Raw genomic sequence first — 25,917 nt, 5'->3', positions numbered from 1 at the left:
CTAATGGGCATGCTGGGGTCAGTGACAGGTGAGGTACTTCGGTTGCCCTTGCTCTTCCGGACTGTGAGGGAAAGGTGGGGACGATGAGCCGGCCAAGTTGACTATGACAAGGCCAACAAGGAGGAGGCAGGTCACCGGGGCTGGAGGCTGCAGATGGCTCTCTAGAGCCACAGCCCTCAGGCCTCTGCACCCTCATTTTCAGGCCCCCAGGGTAGCACTGCAACATGGCAACGCTGCAGAGAAACCAAGTGCTTGCAAACAAGTCACCTTTGTGAGAGCAGAGTGCCCAGCCTGCCTTCTGATATGGAAAGGCAGCCTCAAGGCACCACTGTTGTGCACGTAAGTGTGGAGCTGAGGTTTGGTTGCCATGCTGACAAGGCAGTATCGAGCAGCCATCGCCTGAGTAAATCAATAACACGGGGCCTGGGAAAGCCCAAAGTCCTCTCATATATGGCGTCGGCTTTATAAGCTCTGCAGAAGGGAGATAAGCACCCGGCATGACTAGCCTTTTGTAGGCTGAGGCCCCAGAGGTCTGGGGACTGGCCAGGGGGCCGAGCCTGGTGTCCAAACTCCCAGCCCAGCATTCAACCCGCCTAGATCATCGATGTTTCTGTAAGAGCTTATGCAGATCCCGGGCAGACAGGGGCAGCAGGGGAAATGTCAAGTTGCAGGCAGGCTAACGCATGAGGCCAGCTTTCACAGAAGGGAGGCCTTAGTCCATCTGTGTCACACCAGAGAGCTGGCCTCTTAACACATCCATGAACCCTGACCGCCCCCACGCCCCGCCCATCCCCTCGGAGACACACATACACTCACTCTCTCCCACTTACTTCTCTTCTTTGATTTCCCAGTCTTCTTGGCACTTTCCTCTCTGGGGACTTTCTCCTCCAGAGAATGCCCCTCCTGGTCACTAGTGTCACCCGCCCTGTTTAGGGCATTGGGCTCAGAGGCAGGAAACAGGTAGTTGGGCAGAGTGACGGCTGGTGCAGGGTCCGAGTCTGGAAGCATTTCGGAGGTACTGACTGCAAGAAGAAAGGCTTGGGGTGGGCAGGGCCCAGGGCAGGGGATGGAGTGGGGGTCGCCCAGTGCTGGAGAGACTGGTAGGTTCCAGGGGTGGGGGGGGGCTCTTTCCCCCACCCCAGACACAGGATGCACCTGAAAATGCCTCATGTGGCTTGTACCACAAGGAGAGGAAGCATCTGCAGAGCTGTGGGCATGAGCTGGCCCCAATCACAGCTGCCACATTTATAGCCCACTGCTGGCGGTGGGGAAGTTCTAGGCAGCACCCCAGGTAAAGGGCCATCTTGATTTAGTCCTAGGCTCATTTTATGACTCAAAGGGGCCTTAGAGATCATGTAGTCCCATTCCTGTGCTTTCCTGATGAGGAAACTGAGACCCAGAGAGGGGAAGTCAAGTGCCCAACGTCACACAGCAAGTTGGTGCCTGGTACAAATAGGCACCCCTTGTTGGATCCTGGATGAACACTGGTGAGAGCCAGGACTAGACACCTGTCACATTTCAGCTTTATAGCTTGCTTTCCCTCACTGTACCATAGCACCCCATGGGAGAGGGCAATCTAGGGGGACCTTCCTGTACCATTAAGGCATCTGCCTGAGAGGGCACTGGGAGGAGCCTGCCTTGGGGGTCCTTGGGGGAGCTAGGAGCCTGGTAGGATGGGCAGAGATCACTTCTTTCTTTCTTTTCTCTTTTTTTTTTTTTTTTTTTTTTTGAGACAGAATCTGGCTGTCACACAGGCTGGAGTACAGTGGCACGATCTTGGCTCACTGCAACCTCCGCCTCCTGAGTTCAAGTGATTCTCCTGCCTCAGCCTCCCCAGTAGCTGGGACTACAGGTACTTGCCACCACGCCCGACTAATTTTTGGATTTTTAGTAGAGATGGGGTTTCGCCATGTTGGTCAGGCTGGTCTCGAACTCCTGACCTTGTGGGATCACTTATTTCTAAATGAGCCCCACGCTGCATTGAGATGGAGTTTTGCTCTTGTTGCCCAGGCTGGAGTGCAATGGTGCGATCTTGGCTCACTGCAAGCTACACCTCCTGGGTTCAAGTGATTCTCTTGCCTCAGCCTCCTGAGTAGCTGGGATTACAGATGTGTGCCACCACGCCCAGGTAATTTTTACATTTGTAGTAAAGATGGGGTTTCACCATGTGGCCCAGGCTGGTCTCAAACTCCTGAGCTCAGGTGATCCACCCGCCTTAGCCTCCCAAAGTGCTGGGATTACAGGCATGAGCCATCACACCTGGCCTGAAAATGAAAAGAAATTCTGACACATGCTACAACATGAATGGACTTTGAAGACATTGTGTTAACTGAAATAAGCCAGCCACCAAAATACACAAAAGATAAAAGTCATATAAATATCAGTGGGTATGGCGCATATACCTGAGTGCACACATGCCTGAGAAACCAATACACAGATTTCTTTTTTTTTTTTTTTTGAGACGTAGTTTCGCTCGTTACCCAGGCTGGAGTGCAATGGCGCGATCTCGGCTCACCGCAACCTCCACCTCCTGGGTTCAGGCAATTCTCCTGCCTCAGCCTCCTGAGTAGCTGGGATTACAGGCATGCGCCACCATGCCCAGCTAATTTTTTTTGTATTTTTAGTAGAGACTGGGTTTCACCATGTTGACCAGGATGGTCTCGATCTCTTGACCTCGTGATCCACCCGCCTCGGCCTCCCAAAGTGCTGGGATTACAGGCTTGAGCCACCGCGCCCAGCACAGATTTCATATTTTTACACGGAATTCTTTTGTTACCTTGAGTTCAGGCACTGGGGTTCACACTTACAGATCTGCTTCTCATCCAGGATATCACTGGGAGACTCCATATTCAGCAAGACTTCCGCAGTTGACATGGTGTGCGAGGTGGTCTCATTGTCATCTGGTCCCAGTTCCATGGTGGGAGGAGAGAAGAAAAGTTCTCTCAGGGCACAAGGCAGGGGATACAGCTACAATCGGGGCCAGCCCGAAGAAAGGATGGTGGTAAGCATCCTTCGGGCTGGCCCTGAAGTGAGTGCTAAGTGAGCGAGAAGCAGGGGACCCTGTCCAGAGGTACTGAGGGACAGCCAGGAAGGGCCCGGCACCCTTCCCTCCCTAAATCTCCACCCCCTCAGCTGGTCTTCACTCCCGATTTTCCCACCCCATCTCCACAGACCATGAATCTACTAAGATGGTTCCCTCCTCTGTGAAGTAGCACGTTTTTGCTGGTGGCCTTGCCCATTCTGCATAGGATTACTATAAGCCACTGTGGGCTGCTGTTCCCTAAAGACACAGCCCCTCTTTCTACCACACATTCCCTGCCCAGCAAGGGAACAGACCTGTCAGCAAAAAACTGCCTTCCAGGATCTGATCCTGCGCCATGCACAAGGTCCCGTCTGTTATGATGCCATTGTGAACGTCGTCCAGCTCCAGTCCCGAGTACAGATGCAGTAAATCAGGGTACGGTACCTGCTCCACGATCACAGCTGGGAACACAGAGGGGTCTTCCAGCTATGAAGAAGATAGGGATGCGGTTCATGACACACCCAGGTGTTCCAGCAAACCCTCCCTACCAGAATCTGAAAATGGACCAAGTTTACAGCCAGAGTTAGGGGAAGAGCAGGTGGTGGACCAAGATAAGGGCTACAATGTCTGGATGTGGCAAGCCTGAGGTGCCTTTGGGACAACTGAAATAGGGATGCCTATCAGGAAGCCAAAAATAAGTGTCTAAGAGTTCAAAAGGGAGCTGGTGGTCGCTCGATCCCTTGGAGTAGATAAGAAAATTGAGATGAGAATTCAACCCTTAGAGAGTGTAAGTGTACTGAAATTAAGCAAAGCTAAAATAAAAAGCAGTATGACTGCAAATGTTTGTTTTTTTGTTCTTTTTTTTTTTTTTTTTTTTTTTTTTTGAGACGGAGTTTCGCTCTCATTACCCAGGCTGGAGTGCAATGGCGCGATCTCGGCTCACTGCAACCTCTGCCTCCTGGGTTCAGGCAATTCTCCTGCCTCAGCCTCCTGAGTAGCTGGGATTACAGGCACGCGCCACCATGCCCAGCTAATTTTTTGTATTTTTAGTAGAGACGGGGTTTCACCATGTTGACCAGGATGGTCTCGATCTCTTGACCTCGTGATCCACCCGCCTCGGCCTCCCAAAGTGCTGGGATTACAGGCTTGAGCCACCGCGCCCGGCGCAAATGTTTTTTTAAAGAAACTCCACATAGAGGAGGCTGCATGCAGTGGTGGCTCATGCCTGTAATTAGGGAGGCCAAAGTGGGTACATCGTTTGAGCCTAGGAGTTCCAGCCTGGGCAACACAGTGAGACCCCATCTCTATTTTAAAAATAAATAAATAAATAAATAAATAAATAAATAAATAAAAAACCTCTACATAGAAAGAAATATATCAGGATGTTAATCATAGTTTTCTTTTTTTCTTTCCTTTTTTTGAGACAGAGTCTGGCTCTTGTCACCCAGGCTGGAATGCAGTAGCTCAATCTCGGCTCACTGCAACCTCCACCTCCCAGGTTCAAGCGATTCCCCTACCGCAGCCTCCTGAATAGCTGGGATTACAGGCACCTGCTGCCACGTCCAGCTAATTTTTGTACTTTTTAGTAGAGATGGGGTGTCACCATGTTTGCCAGGCTGGCCTTGAACTCCTGACCTCAGGTGATTCACCCACCCTGGCCTCCCAAAGTGCTGGAATTATAGACATAAGCCGACACCACGCCCTGCTATAGTTTTATTTTCATTATGGAGTTTTGAATAATTTTTTCCCCTTTCTGTCTTTTTCATATCTTCCAAATTTTCTTTCATGGGAATGTTGATCATTCTTTTTGTTGTTGTTTACTCTCGAGATCTGCTTGTGGATGATAATTCTTTTATTTCATGCAAAAAGGATGAGAGTGATCCTCTCTATGTAGTGTTCCTGAGGGATCCAGAAAAACAAAAATGGATTAAAAGACCTTTGGGCTTGGCCCTCGGCAGTCACCCTGGCTAGATCAGTTTCAGGGCAGTGCTAGCATGCCAGGCCAAGTCGCAACGGATCTTAGTGAGGACAGACTGGGGTAGGCGGTTAGGTATCGTGATTAAGGCCCCAGCATCTAGAGCTATACTATCCATGATGATATCCACCAGCCATGGGTGGCTATTTAAATTTAGAGGTAAATAAAAACTTTGGAAAGCTTAAAAAATCATTTCTTCAATTGCACTAGCCACATTTCAAGTGCTCTATAGCCCCGTGTGACTTGTGTCCCCATACTGGACAGCACAAACACAGGACATTTCCAGCATTCCAGAGAATTCTATTGGATTGTGCTGATCTAGAACCAGACTCCCTGGGCTTGAGACCAAACTGCTGCTCACTAGCAGTGCGGCCTTGGGCAAGCTACCTAACCTTTCTGTGTATCAGTTTCCCCGTTTATAAAATGGGAGTGATCACATGATTGATCCCTTAGGATTGTTTCAACAGATCATACACATAAAGCACTCAGAGCAGGGCCTGCCGTAGGCTAAGCTCTCATTAAGTGTTAGGTATCAGGGGCTTCTAGGAGACTGGTAATGTTTTATTTCTTAACCTAAGTGGTGAGTACCTGGGTGTTTCATTTTATAGATGTCTATATCGAAATATGATTTATGCACCCTTTTGTATTTATTATACATTTCAAAATAAAAGTCGTTTCCTAAAAGGAGTGAAAGGGGCCAGGCGGGGTGGCTCACACTTGTTTTCCTTTTTCTTTTCTTTTTTTTTTTTTTTGAGATGGAATTTTACTCTTGTTGCCCAGGCTGGAGCGCAGTGACACAATCTCAGCTCACCACAACCTCCGCCTCCCGGGTTCAAGCGATTCTCCTGCCTCAGCCTCCCGAGTAGCTGGGATTACAGGCATGTGCCACCATGCCTGGATAATTTTGTATTTTTAGTAGAGATGGGGTTTCTCCATGTTGGTCAGGCTGGTTTCTAACTTCCAACCTCAAGCGATCTGCCTGCCTCAGCCTCGGAAAGTGCTGAGATTACAGGTGAGCTGGCTCACTACACCTGTTGTAATCCCACCACGCCCAGCTGGCTCACACCTGTTGTAATCCCAGCACTTTGGGAGGCCTGAAGCAGAAGGATTGCTTGAGCTCAGGAGTTCGAGATCAACCTGGGCTACATACCGAAAAATTAGGCCGGGTGCGGTGGCTCATGCCTGTAATCCCAGCAGTTTGGGAGGCCGAGGAGGATGGATCCCTTGAGGTTGGGAGTTGGAGACAAGCCTGACCAACATGGTGAAACCCTGTCTCTACTAAAAATACAAAATTAGCCAGGCATGGTACATGCCTGTAATCCCAGCTACTCAGGAGGCTGAGGCAGGAGAACTGCTTGAACCTGGGAGATGGAGGTTGCAGCGAGCTGAGGTCGCACCATTGCACTCCAGCCTGGGCAACAAGAGCAAAACTGTCTCAATACACACACACACACACACACACACACACACACACACACACACAAATTAGCCAGGTGCAGTGATGTGCGCCTGTCATCCCAGCTACTTGGGAGGCTGAGGCTACAGTGAGCCATGATTGTGCCACTGCACTCTAGCCTGGGTGACAGAGTGAGACTCGTGTCTCAATAAACACATAAGTAAATAAACAAACAAACAAAAAAGATATGAGACAGAGGAAGCGATCGATGGTTTGAGGTCTCGGAGGATGCCGGAGAGAACAGATTCAGTACATACAGAGGTTGGGAATTACCCTTGCAAGGAAAAGGAGCATTTCTTTCTCCTGGGCCAGTGGGAAGGAAACAAGAACAGGAAATGTTACGGATAAAAAGAGAGAAAGAAGGGAATTTAAGGGCATCCTGGGCTTGGAGGAGAGTCTGTCTGTTGAGGGTGGAGGGTAAGAACTGCTTCTGTGAAAAACGGCCTCTATGAAGAAAAGAAACAGTTGCTGAGTGGACTAGAAACAAATAAAAAATGACAAGTAGCACTGACAACTCATGTATGGTAGATTTTTCTTCCTTTCTCCTTGTCTGATGCCTTCCACTAGGCTAGGCACACCCTGTATGTTCAGTAAAATTGAGCAAGCTTTAGGTAGGGAGGTAGACAGAAAGTTCAATGTGTTCAAAGGCCACCAGGGGGCAGCCTTTGGTAGGCCACTAGAGATTTGACAGTTTTCCATCCTCACAGGATTTCGAATAGAGAACATCCGAGTTAGACTGGAATGCCCTTTGGAGGTAATCCATTTGGATCTCCTCTTGGTGAAGATGGGGAAACAGAAGTCAGATAGGGTAGGGGGCCAGGTGCAGTGGCTCACGCCTGTAATCCTAGCACTTTGAGAGGTCAAGGTGAGTGGATCACTTGAGGCCAGGAGTTTGAAACCAGCCTGGCCAACATGGTGAAACTCCCCGTCTCTACTAAAAACACACAAAAATTAGCCGGGCATGGTGGCAGGTGCCTGTAATCTCAGCTACTCGGGAGGCTGAGGCAGGAGAATCACTTGAACCTGGGAGGCGGAGGTTGCAGTGATCTGAGATCACGCCACTGCACTCCAGCCTGGGTGACAAGAGTGGGACTCCATCTCAAACAAAACAAAACAAAACAAAGAGATAGAGTAAGGACAGGACTTGCTCAGGTGACACTGTGGCCAAACTGGGATTGGAACCCAGGGCTCCTGACTCCTAATCTTCCATTCCTTCTACTGTACCTGGGTGCCTCTTCCCTCTCCATTTTGTAGAAGGAGAATGGAGGGTAGTGATGAGTGTGCCAGGATACCATTCAATGGTATCCTGCATTTAAGCGCACAGAAAATGTGCCAGTGCAGGGAAGGAATGGAGCAGTGGGGACTTGAGTGGGTGTCACAGAATCCTGTCCTATTTTCCAAATTCCTTCCACCAAAGACCTCATTTCTAGTTTGTCCTGAATCCTCAGGCTGGGGCCAAAGAGGTGACTGAAAATATCAGGGCCTGGACTCCAGTGTACAGTTCAGCTGGCCACACTCATTCTTGCTATGTGGCTCTTCCCTCAGCTTTCTCACTGTGACACTTTGGGAGAAGGGAAATGGCTGAAAAATGCATTTGATGGTCAGGGTACCCTTTATGCTTTACTCCATGTTGCTAACCAGCAGCTCAGTTGATGTACTTAGCAGCTGTCTGGCTGGCTTGTTGATTACACGTGAGCAATAAGCTCCTTAAATGATGGCCCAGTGACTGTGTACCAGCCTCATGAGTGACTGGCTGGTACGCAGGCTGGCTGGCAAGCAGGTCCAGTGCCCTGAGCATAGAGGTGTTTCATGGATATTTGCTGATTGGCTAGCTGTGCAGCCAGCTGGCTCCCTGGCTGGTTGTGTCTATCTGATTGTCCATACGGGCTGACTGTGCTCTATTCTCAGGGGCCATACCTGGTGGATATCATCGTCCATCCCGTTGCTTGCGAACTCAAAGATCAGGTCACTGGGCTGTAGGGTAATAGCCATGCTGTCTTCTCAGCGCGCTGACAGCGGGATTTACAGAGCCCTCCAGAGCTGTGGGGCTTTCTTAATGAAGAGATGCCACTCAGGTACTTTGGAGCCTAGAGCCTACCCCCTGAGGTGCAGTAAAATATGGGGTGGAGAGAGCTGGAGGAGGTGGTGAGCTAAGCCAGGCTCAAGGCTGCATGCTGGGCTGGACCAACCACAGGAGCGACCTAGAGAGAAGGGAGAGATGGGGACAGTGAGTAAGTCACCCTTGAGCTCTGTTGCCAGAACTGCCAATGAACCAGAGCGACGCTGCCCTGCTAAGGCAGACTGCCAACAGAGGAGCAGCCGAAAGGGGAGGACGAGGAGAAAAGAAGGGGGTCAGGGAAAGAAAGAAGGAGAAAGAGGAAGTCAACTGAATGGCCTCCCGTGGGAAGTGGCTGAGTGCTGGTGCCAGTCTGGTTCACCAGCATCAGCATCTCGAGCTAGTCCCAAAGACATGCAGCCTCCCTCCGTGCCTCCTCCCCTTCCCCTGGAGAAACTGACGGATGGAGGACCTCTGGGCTCTCTCCACCCTGAAGACGAATCCCCAGGGCACGGGGAAGTCAGGGCGCCTGGCCGGGCCTCATGGACATGGCAGCAGCATGGAGAATCCCTGTAACTCTCTTGGCTTGGGGAAAAACCGTATGCGGGGCTGAGTGGGGCCTGTGGGTATAGAGTGCTCTTCTGACTCTGCCTGGCTCCAGCTGAAGTCAGCCTTATTTTACCTTGGGAGTAGGGACCAGTTAGCTTTGAGGGGCCACATCTACAGAGGAAGAAGTGGGGGTGGTCATACTCCTGCCTGCCTTGCTGCGGGGGGGTTGTGTTGCGTGAGGACCAGCAGTGGCCTGACCCTGCTCTCAGGAATGGGACTCTCAGATGGAGCCACGCCTCCACAGAGCCTGGAGACAGAAGGACAGGTGGGTCACACGCACTGTTTTCAACAGCACCCCCCAGCCTCACCAGCACCGCCGTCACCCGCCAGAGAGCGTGGCCTCTGTGCTGTGTGTGGGTTTGTGTTCTTGGTTCAGCTTTGCTTTCAGTTTCAAGACTGAACTGTCACCCTGGGAACTGACGAGGACAGCCCCAGCTGGAGGAGGGGCAGGAGGAACCTTCCCCATCCTCTGGGGCTGGCTCGGGCCCCCTTTCCAGGAAATCTTCTGTGTTGGCCGCAGCCCAAACACATCTCCTCTCGCCCCGCGTGCCCTCAGCACTCACAGTGTCACTCGGCGGCGTCGGGGCCTGCATGTGTTTCCCTTGTCGCCACTCCTCAGAGCTGTCAGTGCAAGAGCGCCTCATCTGCGTGTTGTGGGTGGTCACACCCATGCCTGTCTCCCACAGCCCCAGCCCTCCCACCTCCCTCCTTGCCAGCCAGCTCTGCTCCTCCACCCCAATTGCTGGAGCTTCTCCACTTCCAGGCGCCACGTCTTTGGTCCCCTGGGCTCGGTTCTGAGTGTGTGGATGTGCGTGTGGGTGGGTCCACGAACAGCCTGGCCTCAGCATGAGCGCCTGAAGAATGAGCGCCATGTGCCACAGCAGAAGCCACACACTGCACGCTACCTCCTTGACACTCCCCTGCCAGTGCCGGGGTGGCCAAACCTTTTCCTGGCCCGGAAAGAAATGAGGAACTTAAGAGAGGGGCAAAGGGGAGGAAAGGGAGGGGGACCACGGTGACCTCCCTGATGACCGCTCTCCCCCACAGGAGACACCCAGGCCTCTCCTACTTCCTTTCCGTTAGCCCACAGGGCTGGCCGTGCCCCTGCCCCACCCCCACCCTCACCCCCACACCTTTCCACCCACCCCAGTAAAAAGTCGGGAGAAGTCACTCAACTCAACCGGTCAGGCCTGAATTTCCCTTTGGACAAGTGAGAGGCTGAGTACTTAGAGGCAGCGCCTGGGAAACCGCCGCCCTGGCCCTGGGTTCACTCCTCCCACCGCCACCCCACCTCCACCAGACCCTGCCTGCGACCCTTTCTCCACTGGTCTGTGAAGCCTCCCAAGGCCATTTATGCTTGGAAGGTCCCTCCCCCACTGCTAGCCTAAGCAGCCCCAAGGCTTGCATTCCAAAGCAGCTCCTGCCCTCCCACAGGCCTTCTGTCTGCCTCCAGGAAACATTCTCATACTAATCAAATTAAAGGTGATCACTTTCACCTAATCCCACTTTGTCTAAACATGAAACTCCGGTGTGTGTCCCTTCCCCCAAGGTCACTCGCTATAGCTCTTCCCTTCGGACTTGCTCATCTCTTCTTCCCAGATCAGGATTTCATGTTTGCAAGTTCATTGCTGGAGTTATCTGGCTGGCCTACTTCTATTCACCTTCCTTACCTCCCCCATGAGACAGTGGCTTCCTTGAGGGCAGTGACAACTGTGTTAGACATTGATGAAACCTGAGCACCTTTCATCACGCCTGGCACGTAGCAGACACTCAATTTGTGTTTGTGGAAAGAATGCATGAATGAATGAAGGGATGGATGGGCAGATGGGTGGATGGATGAGCGTGTGGATGGGTGGTATGGGTCAGTCAGTATATCTGAGGTATGTTTTCTGGGCAACATTTACCCGTATACAGTAGATGCCGGTAGGTGTCACGTACTCTGCCTTACGAGACAATGAGAAAAATGCACATACCTTCTGGGGTGACCTCTGTATGTTTTTACATTACCATTTACCCAGGTGCGCTATCTGTGTTCGCTGTGGGTGTGCGAGCGCACTGCGGGTATACGCATGTGCTCGGTGTGCGCATGTGTCCCCAGCATGGAGATGTGGGTATGAGAGCCTCTGTGTGTCAAAGGGCCGCCCTGGTCTGGCCGGCAAAGCCACAAGCTCAGTTGTTGGTTCCTCCTCCGGGCCAGCCTCAGCTGCCTTCGTGAGAATGACAAACCCGAGCTAATGCTGGCTGGAAGTGGCTGTGCTGAAGATGGGGGTCGGATTCTCAGGAAGAGAATGCCAGCCCCAGCTAGATATGTGGCCCATGGGTCTCAGGGGTGAGACCCCCCCCCCAACGTCCATCTGCTAGGGAGCTGGTGGGGGAGGGAGGGAACCAGGTCCCTGCACTGCACTGAATGGAATCTTTAGCCATCAATGCAGAGGTTTGAAATAAAAGACAGACGATTCCCAGGGCGTTCTTTTCTGTGTCCACATGTTGAAGCAGCAAAATCTAGGACTTGGTGAGTGCAGGTTTTGCTGCCTCGGGATTGTCAGGCATTACCCATCACCGGAGGCCCATCCTGGTGATCATCTGTCTCGAGCCTGAAGCTAAGGTCTTGAAGGGGCGGAGAGGGAGGAAGTGGCTGTCCTGCTCTTTTGGCCAAGGCTGAGAACCCATCCCGCCCTAACCTTCCAGTCCAGAAAGTTCCCCCTCCCCCTTGAGATGTTTGAGGATTTGAAAGTGAGAGGTGGAGAGAGGCTCATTTGCATGTTCACTCACTCTCCCCAGCAGAGGAGTGAACCCCCACTTCAGTCCTTCAAAATAACCTCCTTCTCCCAGGAACCTGAAACCAAAGATGCCACTACCACAGGAGGCGCGCCCTGCGGACCAGGGGGGCCCCCACCAGGGGCTCCCCTCTCCAGTGGGTTCTTTGGCTGGGACACAGCTTCAGTTGTCTAGAGCCCTGGATCTGCCTCCCCAGTAAGTGGAGGATGCAGGGGGCACACACGGACACTGTCTCCGGGAACTGAGGTGCCTGGGAACCTCAGTAACTGGTGCTGAATCCCCCCACCCTGCCACATCCTTGCACAGCTCGCAGCTTGTTCCGGTCACAGTCCACTGGCAGGGTGATAAGAGCTCCAACTCCCTTCACTCCCTTTGAGGCCCTACAGGGTCTCTGGCTCCCGCTCCCGCTGCCTGTCCTACTTGGGCCAAAAACAAAGCCTTTGTGTGAGTAGTGCCCCCGGGTGTTCTCTAAGTGTGTGGACCTCAGGGGGAGTGAGCAGGCGAAGGCATCTACTTCCAGGCCTGCAAATACACACCTCTGTGGCTCTGAGTGCATTTCAAAACTGAAGCAAAATTGAAGTGGTTTGGGCTGCTCCTGTATCACAACTGGGCCCCCTTCAGACATACAGACCCTTCCTGGGGCTGTCACTGAACTATCCCAAGCAGTGTCCAGCACCCACTCATCTGGGCCTCCCTGACAGGAAACCGCCCCAGTGTGAAAGCCACGTCCACGGTCTCCGTGGAGTGAGTTTGAATCTACACCCACTCCGCTGAGCCAATGGCTCTCAAAGGATTGCTGGTAACACCCGTGGCATTTTCACACATGCCAGGAAACATGGAGGCCAGATGGTCAGCTGAGCCACAAAGCACAGTTCTCCTTCTCCCGTTCCTTGTCCCCTCAGAGCCAGCTCCCACTCCTGAAATACCTCATCTTCCATGAAACCTTTCTGGAATTCTCTGGAAAGGAAGTGACAATTTCCTTCATGCCATTTCCCATTCCCCCAACACCCCTCCCCTACAACCACAAGCAAAATGGAAACTACCCCAGAAACAGCTGTACCCTCGACTGAAAACCAGCCCATCCCCCAGCGAACAGTCATCAAGCCGGGAACTGCCTGCTGCACCATGTGACCAGTGGTATGGATTTAAGAGACAGGCGGCCAGAGTCAGGACGACATCCAATGACTAGTCCTGGACAGAGCAGAATCCACCCATCCTCAGGACCTGAACCCACAACCTCACCAGTGAGGGCTTGACTCCAGTGAGTGAGCTAACCCTCCTCCTTAAGCAAGTGTCCAGTGAAGGCACCCCAGCCACGGTATTTTGCCAGCTCTTTCTCCTCTATTCCTTTCCTTCTATCACCCACCCCATTTGAGATGAAACCAGGAAGATGGAGGGAAAAAAGGTTTTGCAACCCCTCTGTTGGTTGGGGTTTCTCTGTGCTTATTTACAAGAAACCCAGTTCCTTCCTTGTCCCTCTGCCCCCACCTGATTCTACCATAGGGCTTGTCCCAACTCTGACAATGAGGTGACCCCAGGACTCTTCCCCAGTTCAGCCCCTCCCCCCCACACACACATCCTTCTCAGCTCTCCTCTTCCCCTACCTCCTTCCCAGGTCTTGATCTGTCCCAGAGGAGGAGGGATTAGACGGCAGGTCCCAGGCAAAGAGAAGCCTTCTCTTTTCTCCAGAGGACCCACAGCCCACCCACAGTGTAGACTGCCTCGGGTCGGGGAGGAGGAGGGAAGCGTTCTCTTGGCAATATCCTAGCAAGATGTATGACCATGGAAAAGGCGGCCATCTTTCTGGGCTGTGGTTTCTGTCATCCTTCGAGCTGGTGAGGGTTGTGAGTAATCCAGGCTTAGCAGGTGCTCACCAGGGGGTCTCGGGTGAATAAAGATGGCAGTGGGGAAAAAGCATTTTGAAAATTAAAAAGCACTCATCCAGATGATGAGTTTCAGGTGACCTCCCAGGGAGCAACGGGGGCTGCGGGGCCCCCATGAAGCTCCAGACGGTGGACCCCACTGGCTCCAGAATACACAGGGTGGGGCTGGAGTGGTCCAGTTGTTGGGTAGGAAGGGGCTGCTCCTCGCCTGGATTGGGGGCCCGGCAAGGAGGGAGGAACAGGCTGCTGTGGCTGGTGCAGCGCTCCGGGTCCCCTGTCCTCACCCCGCCCCAGTTCTTTGGGTTGTGGTTATGCGGCAAGAAAGAGCACTGCACTACTGAAGCCCCACAGGGGAGGAAGAGGAGGGGAGGGTTAGCGACAAAGAGAACCTATTTCCCCAGCTGTCCTGAGAAGGTTGAAAGAGTACCCCTGGAAGTGCCTGTGGCCACCACATCCCCTAGTGCAGGTGTCCCCAAACTTTTTACACAGGGGGCCAGTTCACTGTCCCTCAGACCGTTGGAGGGCCGCCACATACTGTGCTCCTCTCACTGACCACCAATGAAAGAGGTGCCCCTTCCTGCAGTGCGGCAGGGGGCCGGATAAATGGCCTCAGGGGGCCACATGCGGCCTGCGGGCCCATAGTTTGGGGACGCCTGCCCTAGTGCTTCAGGGAGGAGGCGCAGGACAGTGGCCTTAAGCCAGTGACGGGAGAACTCACTGCAGGGAAAGGGAGAAAGCCAAGTGTGGGGCAGCCACGAAACTCTAATATAATGGTCTCCCAGCTCCAGCCAAGGAGAGTCCCCAGAAGCCCCTGCAGACCCTAAGATCATGGGCTTTCCAGCTAGAAGCCCCAGCTCTGCCTTGGGGTTGAGACAGGTCACTCTCCTTTTTTGTAAAACAGGGATCTCCTACTTCGTTCAAGGGGTTGTTGCAAAAGGCCAATGAACTAATGTAGGCAAAAGCTCTCTGTTAGGCCCCAAATGTATTTTTCTTTTTTTTTTTTTTGAGACGGAGTTTCACTCACTCTGTTACCTGGGCTGGAGTGTAGTGGCATGATCTCGGCTCACTGCAACCTCTACCTCCCGGGTGTGCCTCAGCCTCCTGAATAGCTGGGACTACAGGTGCGCATCACCAAACCTGGTTAATTTTTTTTTTTTTTTTTTTTTTTTTTTTTGACTTAGAGTTTTGCTCTTTTTGCCCAGGCTGGAGTGCAATGGCATGATCTCAGCTCACCGCAACCTCCACCTCCCAGTTTCAAGTGATTCTCCTGCCTCAGCCTCCCAAGTAGCTGGGATTACAGGTATGTGCCACTATGTCTGGCTAATTTTGTATTTTTTAGTAGAGATAGGGTTTCACCATGTTGGCCAGGCTGGTCTTGAACTCCTGACCTCAAGTGATCCACCCGCCTCAGCCGCCCGACATGCTGGGATTACAGGTGTGAGCCACCATGCCCAGCCAACGTGTTTCCAATTCCCTGGTCTGATTTGTTACTTTGGGGCTCTGGTGGCTCATTAAGTAATCAGCATGTCTTTACCTAGATAGAGAGGAAGAAAGGGAAATGGAGGTGGCGAGATGCAGTGAAGGCTGAGGGGCCAAAAGCAACAACTGTAACATGTATGGTAGAGAGGAAAGCAGTTTGACTAGAGGGAGAGAGGAAGACTGCTTGGGAAGCTGGATAAGTGGATCCACGGAACTGTGGAATGTGAACTTAACATGGAAAGCAACTGTGAGTTACTGTAGATTCTTGAGCAAGGGAGGGGCATAAAACTCGGCCCTTTAGGAACGGCCGTTCAGTCTGGGTATAAGAGTGGGTCTGAAGCAGGAGAATCGCTTGAACTTAGGAGGCGGAGGTTGCAGTGAGCTGAGATCACATCACACCACTGTACTCCGGCCTGGTGGACAAGAGTGAACACTCCGTCTCAAATAAATAAATAAATAAAGTAGAGTGAGTCTGTGAGTGGAGGAGATGGGGGGAGACCAGGTAGGGTAGCTGAAAGCCAAGAGGTGAATCCCAGAGCCACCCCGAAGGAAAAAAATTGCCAAGACTCTGGGGAGATACGGTAACTGTAGAGACCCCAAGATGTGCAGCGTGTTCTCGCTGTAGGAATGTTAAAAGATATTGCTGGGCGTGGTGGCTCATTTCTGTAATTGCAGCACTTTGGGAGGCTGAGGCGGATGGATCACCTGAGGTTAGGAGTTGGAGACCAGCCTGAGTAACATGGCGAAACCCCGTTTCTACTAAAAATACAAAAAATTAGCCAGGCATAGTGGCTACCTATAATCCCAGTTATGTGGGAGACGGGCAAGAGAATCGCTTGAACCTGGGAGGGGGAGGTTGCGGTAAGCTGAGATTGTGCCACTGCACTCCAGCTTGGGCGAGAGAGTGAGACTCCATCTCAAAAAAAAAAAAAAAAAAAAAACCACACCGACTAATTAATTAGTGGGCCTTTAGAAGCTGGGATAATCTATGACTTGGTACCAACAGGATATTAAGTCAGATAGCTTTTATTGAAGGGACAGTGTTGTCAAGGCCCCTGCCAGCCCAGTATGTGTCCTAGAAACTAATGTGAAGCCTTCTTGCTCAGATTTGGAACTTTCCTGGGTAGCAGGGGCCATGGTGGGGTTGCTGCCCCTCCCAAATGCCCGCTGCTGCCCCTGGCCAGTCCCTAGGTCAGCGAAAGCAAAGGACAGTATTTCAGGCACAAGAGCAGTACTCCGGCATCCCTTACACAGAAGGGAGGGTGCCAGAAAGGATGACGTAGGAAGACAGCCTACCAGGGCCTGCCCAGACAGGGAGGGCAGCCTCAGCTCCGGAAGTCATCGAGAGCTCCTGGGGTTCCTCCTTCTGTCTCACCCTCACTATTGAAACCTCTCCTCGAGTTAGAAGGCCAGGGGCAGTGGCACACACCTATAATCCCAGCACTTTGAGGGGCCAAGGCAGGTGGATCAGGAGTTGAGGTCAGGAGTTCGAGACCAGCCTGGCCAACATGGTGAAACTCCATCTCTACTAAAAATACAAAAAATTGACCGGGTGCGATGGCTCACACCTGTAATGCCAGCACTTTAGGAGGCCCAGGCAGGCAGATCACCTGAGGTCAAGAGTTCAAGACCACCCTGGCCAACATGGTAAAACCCTGCCTCTACTGAAAACACAAAAATTAGGGCTGGATGTGGTGGCTCACACCTGTAATCTCAGCACTTTGGGAGGCCGATGTGAGTGGATCACCAGATCAGGAGTTCGAAACCAGCCTGGCCAATATGGTGAAATCCAGTCTCTACTAAAAATTACAAAAATTAGCCGGGCATGGTGGCAGGCACCTGTAGTCCCAGACACTCAGGAGGCCGAGGCAGGAGAATCACCTGAACCTGGGAGGCGGAGGTTGCAGTGAGCCGAGATCGCACCACTGCACTCCAGCCTGGGCAACAGAGAAAGGCTCTGTCTCAAAAAACAAACAAACAAACAAAAACAGAAGCCACACACACAGGGCATACTTTCCACCTCTGTGCCTGTGTTCACACTGTCCCCCAGGCCTGACAGGCCCTTCCTCAATTACTGTGAGTTCAATGCCCACAAGTTCTTCAAGATCTGAAGCAAATGTCACCTTCTTTTCAAAGCCTTCCCTGCTTCCTCCCCACCTGGCGTATTCTCTCCTCCTCCTCATGACACTTTAGCTTGACTTCTTAGACAAAGCAGGGGTTCACAGACTACGGCTCATGTGCCACATCCAGCTGTGCAGTCTGTTTTTAGACAGCCCATGAGATAAGAACGGTTTTAACATTCTTTAATGATTGGGGGGAAAAATCAAAAGAAGAATATTTCATGACATACAGGTTTTTTTTTTTTTTAATATATATTTTTTGAGACTGGGTTTTGCTCTGTCATCCAGGTTGGAAAGCAGTGGCACGATCAGGACTCACTGCAACCTCTGCCTCCCAGCTCAAGCAATCCTCCCACCTCAGCCTCCTGAGTAGCTGGGACTACATGTGCACACCACCTCGCCCAGCTAAGTTTTTGTATTTTTTGTTGAGACAGGGTTTTGTCATGTTGCTCAAGCTGGTCTTCAAATCCTGGGCTCCAGCAATCCTGTGTAGGAAAGGTTTACTGGCTGCTGGACTAAAGGCTTCAGTGTGAATAAATTCACCAAGTTCTCACACCTGTAATCCCAGCACTTTGGGAGGCTGAGGCCGGTGGATTGCCTGAGGTCAGGAGTTTGAGAGCAGCCTGGCCAACAAGGTGAAACCACATCTCTACCAAAAATATAAAAATTAGTCAGGTGTGATGGTGGGCATCTGTAATCCCAGCTCCTCGGGAGACTGAGGCAGGGGAATGGCTTGAACCGAGGAGGCGGAAGTTACAGTAAGTGGAGATCGTGCCATTGCACTGCAACCTGGGTGACAAGCACAAACTCTATCTCAAAAACAAAAAATTCATCATTTCTTTTTTAAAATTTATTTTAGGCCAGGCACAGTGGCTCACTCCTGTAGCACTTTGGGAGGCTGAGGCAGGTGGATCACCTGAGGTCAGGAGTTTGAGACCAGCCTGGCCAACATAATGAAACCCCGTCTCTACTAAAAATACAAAAAATCAGCTGGATGTGGTGGCGGGTACCTTGTAATCCCAGCTACTGGGGAGGCTGAGGCAGGAGAATCGCTTGAACTTGAGAGGCAGAGGTTGCAGTGAGCTGAGATCGCACCACTGCACTCCAGCCTGGACAACAAGTTAAACTCTGTCTCAAAAAAAAAATTATTTTCGAATTTGTATTTATTTTTCAGAGATGGGGTTTCGCTATATTGCGCAGGCTGGTCTTGAACTCTTGACCTCAAGTGATCCACCCACCTTGGCATCCCAAAGTGCTGGGATTACAGGCATGAGCCACCACACCTGGCCCATCACGTTCATTTTGAGAATGTCACCGAGCACTCGGGGATGGAGGTGCCTGCAGGGAGGTGTGGGCTGCCAAATACAACTCAGCAGATTCTCATCAGAAAGAAGGTCCTGGGCTGGGGTTAGGAGACGTGAGTTCTGCCCATGATGTGACCTCAAGCAGGTCACTTCTGCTTTGTGGGCCTCGGTTACCTCATCTGCACAATGAGAGGGTTGGGCTGGGTGGTCTAACGCCCTGTCTAACGCCCTGTGACTTTGACAGGCAGTGATCGACTGCATTTCTAGCTCCCACAGTTCTTAGCAGACACAGTCCTGATCATTTACTGTCAGAACAAAAGCTTACAGAAGGGTCCTCTGCCCAGCTGTGGTTTTCCACTGCCCCCGTGAGCCTCCCTCGATTCACCCTCACCTGCCCCACCCCACCCTTCCTGTCTGCTGACCTTTCTGCCCTCCTCTCAAAACTCCTCTCCTTGCAAAATGAAGACGGCCTCCTCTGAAAGAGCCCTCCCTCCCTGCAGTCAGGTGGGCTAAAAGCCTCCATTTCTTTGGGAGGGAGTCAGAGAAAGGACTCTCACCTCTCCCCAACCTCCCAGGACCCACAGCAGATAGGCAGTGGAACAGGAGATAGGGCCAGCTCTCACCGCACCCCTGCTTTGCCAGCGGAAACAGCCCTTCTCTGCCACTTCCTGTCCCAGGGGTTTCAGCAGTTTCCCCTTTGGGGCCTGTTAGCCCTCCCAGCCCCACCCCTGCCTCACACAGGTCAGGGAGTGCAGAGAGGGGAGGGCCCTGAGTGCTGAGTAGGGAGGATCCCTCACAGGAAGGCCGAGGAGACAGCTGTCTACACAAGGGGACGCCCCAGCTGAGCTCTACCAGCCTGCTTTGGGCTAGGAGCAGGTACAGACGGATGCAGTACCTGGGAGGGAGACTGGGGCTCTCCTAACCCAGACCATCTCCACAAACGCTCTCCTGTTACCAGATGAGTAGAAATGACTTTATCACTTTACCTAGCTACTGCCTTGATGGGTGGAGTGAGCCTGGCCTTAGAGGATTGGTTAAAAAACCTGAAATATAAATGCTGAGGTCAATGTCCAGGAAGGACTAGCCCAGGGTGGCTTCGAATGGAGGGACAGGTTGAATGAAGCAAGACGATGAGAGGGTCGTTCGATGGGGCAGACAACACTGAAATCAATGTCACTTCACAATTTTGCAGGGGCCTTGTCCCTAGCACCAATGGACACAGGTGACAATGGAGGGCAAAGTACAGTTGTCCTTTGGTATACTTGGGAATTGGTTCCAGGACCACCTATGAATACCGAAATCCAAACACACTCAAGTCCCGCAGTTGGCCTGTGGAGCCCACAAATCCAAAATGGTGGCCCTCACAATACTCAGGTTTCCAATCTTGGGAATACTGTAAACAAATACCCACATATGCCAGGTGAGGTGGATCAAGCCTGTAATCCCAGCACTTTGGGAGTCCAGGGTGGATGGATCACCTGAGGTCACACTTCAAGACCAGGCTGACCAACATGGTGAAGCCTCCGTCTCTACTGAAATTGCAAAAATTACCCGGGCATGGTGGTGCAAACCTGTAATCCCAGCTACTGGGGAGGCTGAGGCAGGAGAATCGCCTGAAACCAGGAGGCGGAGGTTGCAGTGAGCTGAGATCACACCACTGCACTCCAGGTTGGGCAACAAGAGCGAAACTCCATCTTGGGTAGGGGGAGGGGGAAAGTGTTCTTTTAGCTGGGTGTGATGGCTCACAACTGTAATCCCAGCACTTTGGGAGGCTGAGGCAGGTGGATCACCTGATGTCGGGAGTTCAAGACCAGCCTGACCAACATGGAGAAACCCCGTCTCCACTAAAAATACAAAAAAAAAAAAAAAAAAAAAAAAAGCCAGGCATGGTGGCACATACCTGTAATCCCAGCTATTCAGGAGGCTGAGGCAGGAAAATCACTTAAACCCAGAGGAGGAGGTTGTGGTAAGCCAAGATCGCGCCATTGCACTCTAGCCTGGGCAACAAGAGTGAAACTCCGTCTCCAAAAAAAAAAAAAAAAAAATATAGGCCAGGTTCGGTGGCTCACAGCTGTAATCCCAGCACTCTGGGAGGCAGAGGCGGGTGGATCACCTGAGGTGAGGTCTGGAGTTCAAGACCAGCCTGGCCAACATGGTGAAACCACAACTCTACTACAAATACAAAAATTAGCCAGGCATGGTGGCACATGGCTATAATCCCATCTACTTGGTAGGTCGAGGCAGGAGAATTACTTAAACCTGGGAGGTAGAGGGTGCAGGGAACCGAGATCATGCCATTTCACTCCAGCCTGGGTGACAGAGCAAAATTCAGTCTAAAAAAAAAAAAAAATCCAGGCCAGGCGTGGTGGCTTACACCTATAATCCCAGCACTTTGGGGGGATGAGGCGGGTGGATCACGAAGTCAAGAGATGGAGACCATCTTGGTCAACATAGTGAAACCCCGTCTCTACTAAAAATACAAAAATTAGCTGGGCATGGTGGCGCTCGCCTGTAGTCCCAGCTACTCGGGAGGCTGAGGCAGGAGAATTGTTTGAACCCACGAGACAGAGGTTGCAGTGAGCCGAGATCGCGCCATGGCACTCTAGCCTGGGTAATAAGAGTGAAACTCTGTCTCAAAAAAAAAAAAAAAAAAAAAAAAAAAACCCACATATAAAGTGGATCTATGGCTGGGTGTGGTGGCTCATGCCTGTAATCCTAGCACTTCGGGAGGCTGAGGCAGGCAGATCACAAGGTCAGGAGTTTGAGACCAGCCTGGCCAACATGATGAAACCCTGTCTCTACTAAAGATACAAAAAATTAGCTGGGTATGGTGGTGCATGCCTGTAATCTCAGCTACTGAGGAGGCTGAGGCAGGAGAATTGCTTGAACCCAGGAGGCAGAGGTTGCAGTGCAGTGAGCTGAGATCATGCCACTGCACTCCAGCCTAGGCAATAGGGCAAGACTCCATCTAAAAAAAAAAAAAAAGTGGATCTGTGCAGTGTAAACCCATGTTGTTCAAGCATTAACTGTATTATATCACATGTGGGTCAAGGGTAATGGCATTTTTCTGGGTGATGGAGCAGGAAACTCACATTCCATGGTGGCTGATGACTTGGTGACTTACACTCCTAAGTACTTCTGAGGTGCTGTTGCAAGGTGGGGCTCCCAGCCATAGGACTGTGTTCTTGTGAGGTTATTGTGCAGACAGGACACTCACTCGGTGAGACCCTCCCGAGGCCATGGGTCAGAACAGCTGTAAGCGGCCCAAGATTTTGAACCTCTCTGCTCAGTTGCCAGTCCTCCTTGGGACAGGCCAGAACTACGTGATGCTGGTTCTAGAAGCCTTGCTGCCCCAGGGGCCTCGTGGTGGATGGACATGATCACCTGTGCCTCCCCATGGTGCTACTGTTCCCTGAAGTTCAAGCAGCTGTGCAGGAAGCTAAGGGAATTCCTACAAATGATGGTTCTGGATGGGCCTGCCAAAAAAATGGCTGAGAAGGTGATCTTGATACTTCTCTCAGCTCTGAGGCCATATTCTTGTATCTTTGGCCAAGAACCCTGACCAGCCAGGCCTCCTATCAAGAGAGCAGGGGTCGGATATGGTGGCTCACACCTGTAATGCCAACATTTTGGGAGGACGAGGTGGGTGAATCACTTGAGGTCAAGAGTCCAACACCAGCCTGGCCAACATGGAGACACTCCGTCTCTAATAAAAATACAAAAATTAGCTGGGTATGGTGGTGGGCATGTGTAATCCTAGCTACTCGGAGGCTGAGGCAGAAAAATCCCTTGAAACCGGGAGGCGGAGGTGGCCGTGAGCCAAGATGACGCCTCTGCACTCCAGCCTGGGCAACAGAGCAAGGCTCCATCTCCAAAAAAAAGAGAGATCAGGGTCCAACTTTTCCCTGTCCCCTCTCCCTGTATGTCCCCCTATGACAAAGAGGAACCAGTTCCCCCAAGATAGGGCCCCGCCACCCGAGGGGAATATCTGCTTGCCCACTCCTGAAAGCTGGAGTGAATACAGCTTCACAGCTGGTAGGGAGAACGCCAAGGAAGCCTTAGAGACAACATCTGGATGTACACCTGGGCTTCTGCCAGCCCCTCCCTACATCTGCAGCACAAACCCAGGGCCAGGGTTTGGTTACAAGCCTGGCTCAAAGTTAGTGGCACGTGTTTGGGTGGAGGGGGTGGAAGCGCTTGAGGATGATGCCAGCTCAGGGTGAGCACTTGTGGGGTTGAGCAGTGATCTGAGCCACTGGTAGGCCCAGCATGGCGGGTGTGGCCACTGTGGCCTCGGCCATGGCCTGTTGGGGGAGGGGCGGAGGGGTGTGGGTGCCTGTGTAAGCGTGGGCAAGATTTTCTTTTGTGCCCTCTGATATCACTTCAAGTCACTTCCCCTGCGTCAGGAAAGGGAGGGCCAAACAGTAAAAATGACAAGGTGCCAGGACAAAGTGCAGGGAAGGCGGCAGGGATGTGTAGTTCTGGGGTGCGGGCTGTGGAATTGCTGGAGCATCAGGCACTGGATGCGAGTTACCTCCTTTCAGTCTTACATTACACCGTCCCTGCAAAGGAGCCAGCGAGTGGCAGAGCCGGGGTTTGAATCTAGCTTTATTTTCAACTACTACACAAAATGGACTTTGTTTTCAGTGAAATCTGTTTTGGTAATAACTCTGTTTTAACAGTTCCATTTGAAAAACAGTCAAAGTGAGGCTCAGAGAAGATTAGGTAACATGATCAAGGCCACCACAGCCAAGTGGAGGCAGAACTCAAACCAGGGCTGGTGTGACCTTGATCTTGAAGTCCCTGCTTTTCCCTCTGTCCATGCTAGCAACCATCTGCTAGGATCTCAAGGCTGGCTCACAGCTCTCAGCTTCGAAGCCTCAGAGCCCCTGTGAGGCCCCTCCAACAAAGGCTTCCCAGGCTTGTAACCCATGCCCAACCCAAGCTCCATCAAGTAAGTCAATTCTAACTTCCTGGGTCCAGTCTGCACCAAAATGGTGACTATTTGGGCTCCTGTGGCCAGCTGTGGAGAAGGGGTATTGTGGAGGGGGCGCCTTCCAGCTCTGACGATGGGGAAGCTGACTCTTCCTACAGCTCAGAGCTCTGCTGTTTCCAGAGTTCCTGGCCCCAGCCCTGAAGCAGCCACGGCATGGTCCCTGCCCCATAAATATACACTTGCTCTTGACTTATGCATCATGTAGGTCTGGACTCTTATCTTGGGGTGTTGGTTCACATGTTTATTCAAATATTTATGGAAAGTCAGCCTTGAACACCTCACAGGTGCCAGGCCCAGGGCCAGGGGACTGATCACGGGGCCCGCCCTATCTCTGCGGTAGAGTCTCTTTGTGTCACAGCTCCCAGTAAGCGCAGTAGCCCACCTGCCTAAACAGCATTGCTGGGTTCCCCATCCCCTCAAAATATGCCTGCAGCAAGTATCTTTTCAAAACTGAGGCCCAAGGGCTGGGAGGAAATGGGGACTGAATGCGAACGGGTACGGGATTTCTTTGGGGGTGATGAAAATGTTTTGTTGTTTTCTTTCTCTCCCTTTCTTTCTATCCTTCTTTCTTTCTTTCCTTTCTTTTCTTTTCTTTTTTTTTTTTTTTTTTTTGAGACAGAGTCTCACTCTGTCACCCAGGCTGGAGTGCAGTGGCATGATCTTAGCTCACAGTAACCTCTGCCACCACCTCCCGGGTTCAAGTGATTCTCGTATCTCAACCTCCCAAGTAGCTGGGACTAAAGGTGCATGCGCCACCACACCAGGCTCATTTTTGTGTTTTTAGTAGAGACAGGGTTTCACCATGTTGGTTAGGCTGGTCTCAAACTCCTAGCCTCAAGTGATCTGCCCACCTTGGCCTCCCAAAGTGCTGGGATTATACGCATGCGCCACCCACCGCGCCCTGCCTGGGAGTGATGAAAATGTTCTAAAATGGATTCTGGTGATGGATGTACAACTCTGTGAATAGACTAAAAACTACTGAAGTGTACGCTTCAAGGGGGTTAAGTTTATGGTATTTGAACTATGTCTAATAAATCAGTAGTCTTGTTTTTTAACTGAGGTCCAGAGAGGGGCAGTGGCCCACTGAAGGCCATGCACAAGGTAAGGTCTTCTGGTGGATGGCTTCAAGGCTGTTTCCTCCTCGCCCCCCCCTTCCCTATAATCCTAAGCAAGGGTAAATATAGGGTCACTGAGTATACATGGCAGGTCCAACCTTATGAAGCTGCTTTCCCAAGAACTTTAATTTCAGGTCTGCCATTAATGTGGCCAAGTCCCTGCCACTCTCTGGATCCCAGTTTGCCCATCTGTAAAGTGAAGCGGGTGAGTTTGGTAATCTTTTGCTAAAGGCTCAGCCAGCTCTGAACCTCTGCGGTTCTAATTAGAAAGTACTGCAAGGGACCAGCTATGGTAGCTCACGCCTATAATTCTGGCACTTTAGGAGGCCAAAGCAGGAGAATGGCTTGAGGCCAGAGGTTCAAGACCAGCCTGGACAACAAAGTGAGACCCAGTCTCTACTAAAAAAAGAAAAAAAAAGCAGCTGGGTGCAGTGGCTCACACCTGTAATCCAAGAGCTTTGGGAGACAAAGGTGGGCAGATCACCTGAGATCGGGAGTTAGAGATCAGCCTGACCAACAGAGAGAAACCCCATCTCTACTAAAAATACAACATTAGCCAGGCATGGTGGCACATATCTGTAATCCCAGCTACTTGGGAGGCTGAGGCAAGAGAATCGCTTGAACCCAAAAGGCGGAGGTTGTAGTAAGCTGAGATTTCGCCACAGCACTCTAGCCTGGGCAACAAGAATGAAACTCCATCTAAAAAAGAAAGAAAGGAGAGAGAGAGAAAGAGAGAGAGAGAGAGAGAAAGAAAGAAAGAAAGAGAGAGAGAAAGAAAGAAAGAAAGAAAGAAAAGAAAAGAAAAGAAAAGAAAAGAAAAGAAAAGAAAAGAAAAGAAAGAAAAGCAAGCACTGCAAGGCAGAATAGAATGGAGTGTCAGACACGTGGCCCTCCTTTGGGTGCTGCAGGAGGCCTTTGACACAATTAAGTGTTCGAATCAATGCTCCTCAACGATAGTGATGATGAAGATTTTCCCATGAGAGTCAGATTTTCTCTGACAATCCTACTGCTGACTCTCTCCATGAGGGGCAGCTGGATTCTGATTTCACCTCAGCATTGCTGGGTAATAGAGCAACCCATAATAGAGACCCATTGATCATGTCCTTTGGAGATGTCAGGAACTA

General features: G+C 51.5%; 1 protein-coding gene across 1 annotated transcript in view; it reads right to left on the bottom strand.

Moving 5' to 3' along the window:
- ELF4 (E74 like ETS transcription factor 4) overlaps positions 1 to 25,917 on the bottom strand; it is a 45,275-nt gene that overhangs the window by 3,827 nt on the left and 15,531 nt on the right. The window contains 5 exon segments of the mRNA XM_074391574.1: positions 6 to 61; positions 831 to 1,022; positions 2,808 to 2,900; positions 3,337 to 3,508; positions 8,371 to 8,654. Coding sequence (XP_074247675.1) covers positions 6 to 61; positions 831 to 1,022; positions 2,808 to 2,900; positions 3,337 to 3,508; positions 8,371 to 8,445 — 588 coding nt within the window. The 5' untranslated portion in view covers positions 8,446 to 8,654.

This window comes from Saimiri boliviensis, chromosome X (genome assembly GCF_048565385.1).
Source record: "Saimiri boliviensis isolate mSaiBol1 chromosome X, mSaiBol1.pri, whole genome shotgun sequence".
In the NCBI taxonomy this organism is placed as follows: Eukaryota; Metazoa; Chordata; class Mammalia; order Primates; family Cebidae; genus Saimiri; species Saimiri boliviensis.
The sequence above is the reverse complement of the archived record's forward strand: the minus strand, read 5'-3'. Positions and strand labels throughout refer to the sequence as shown.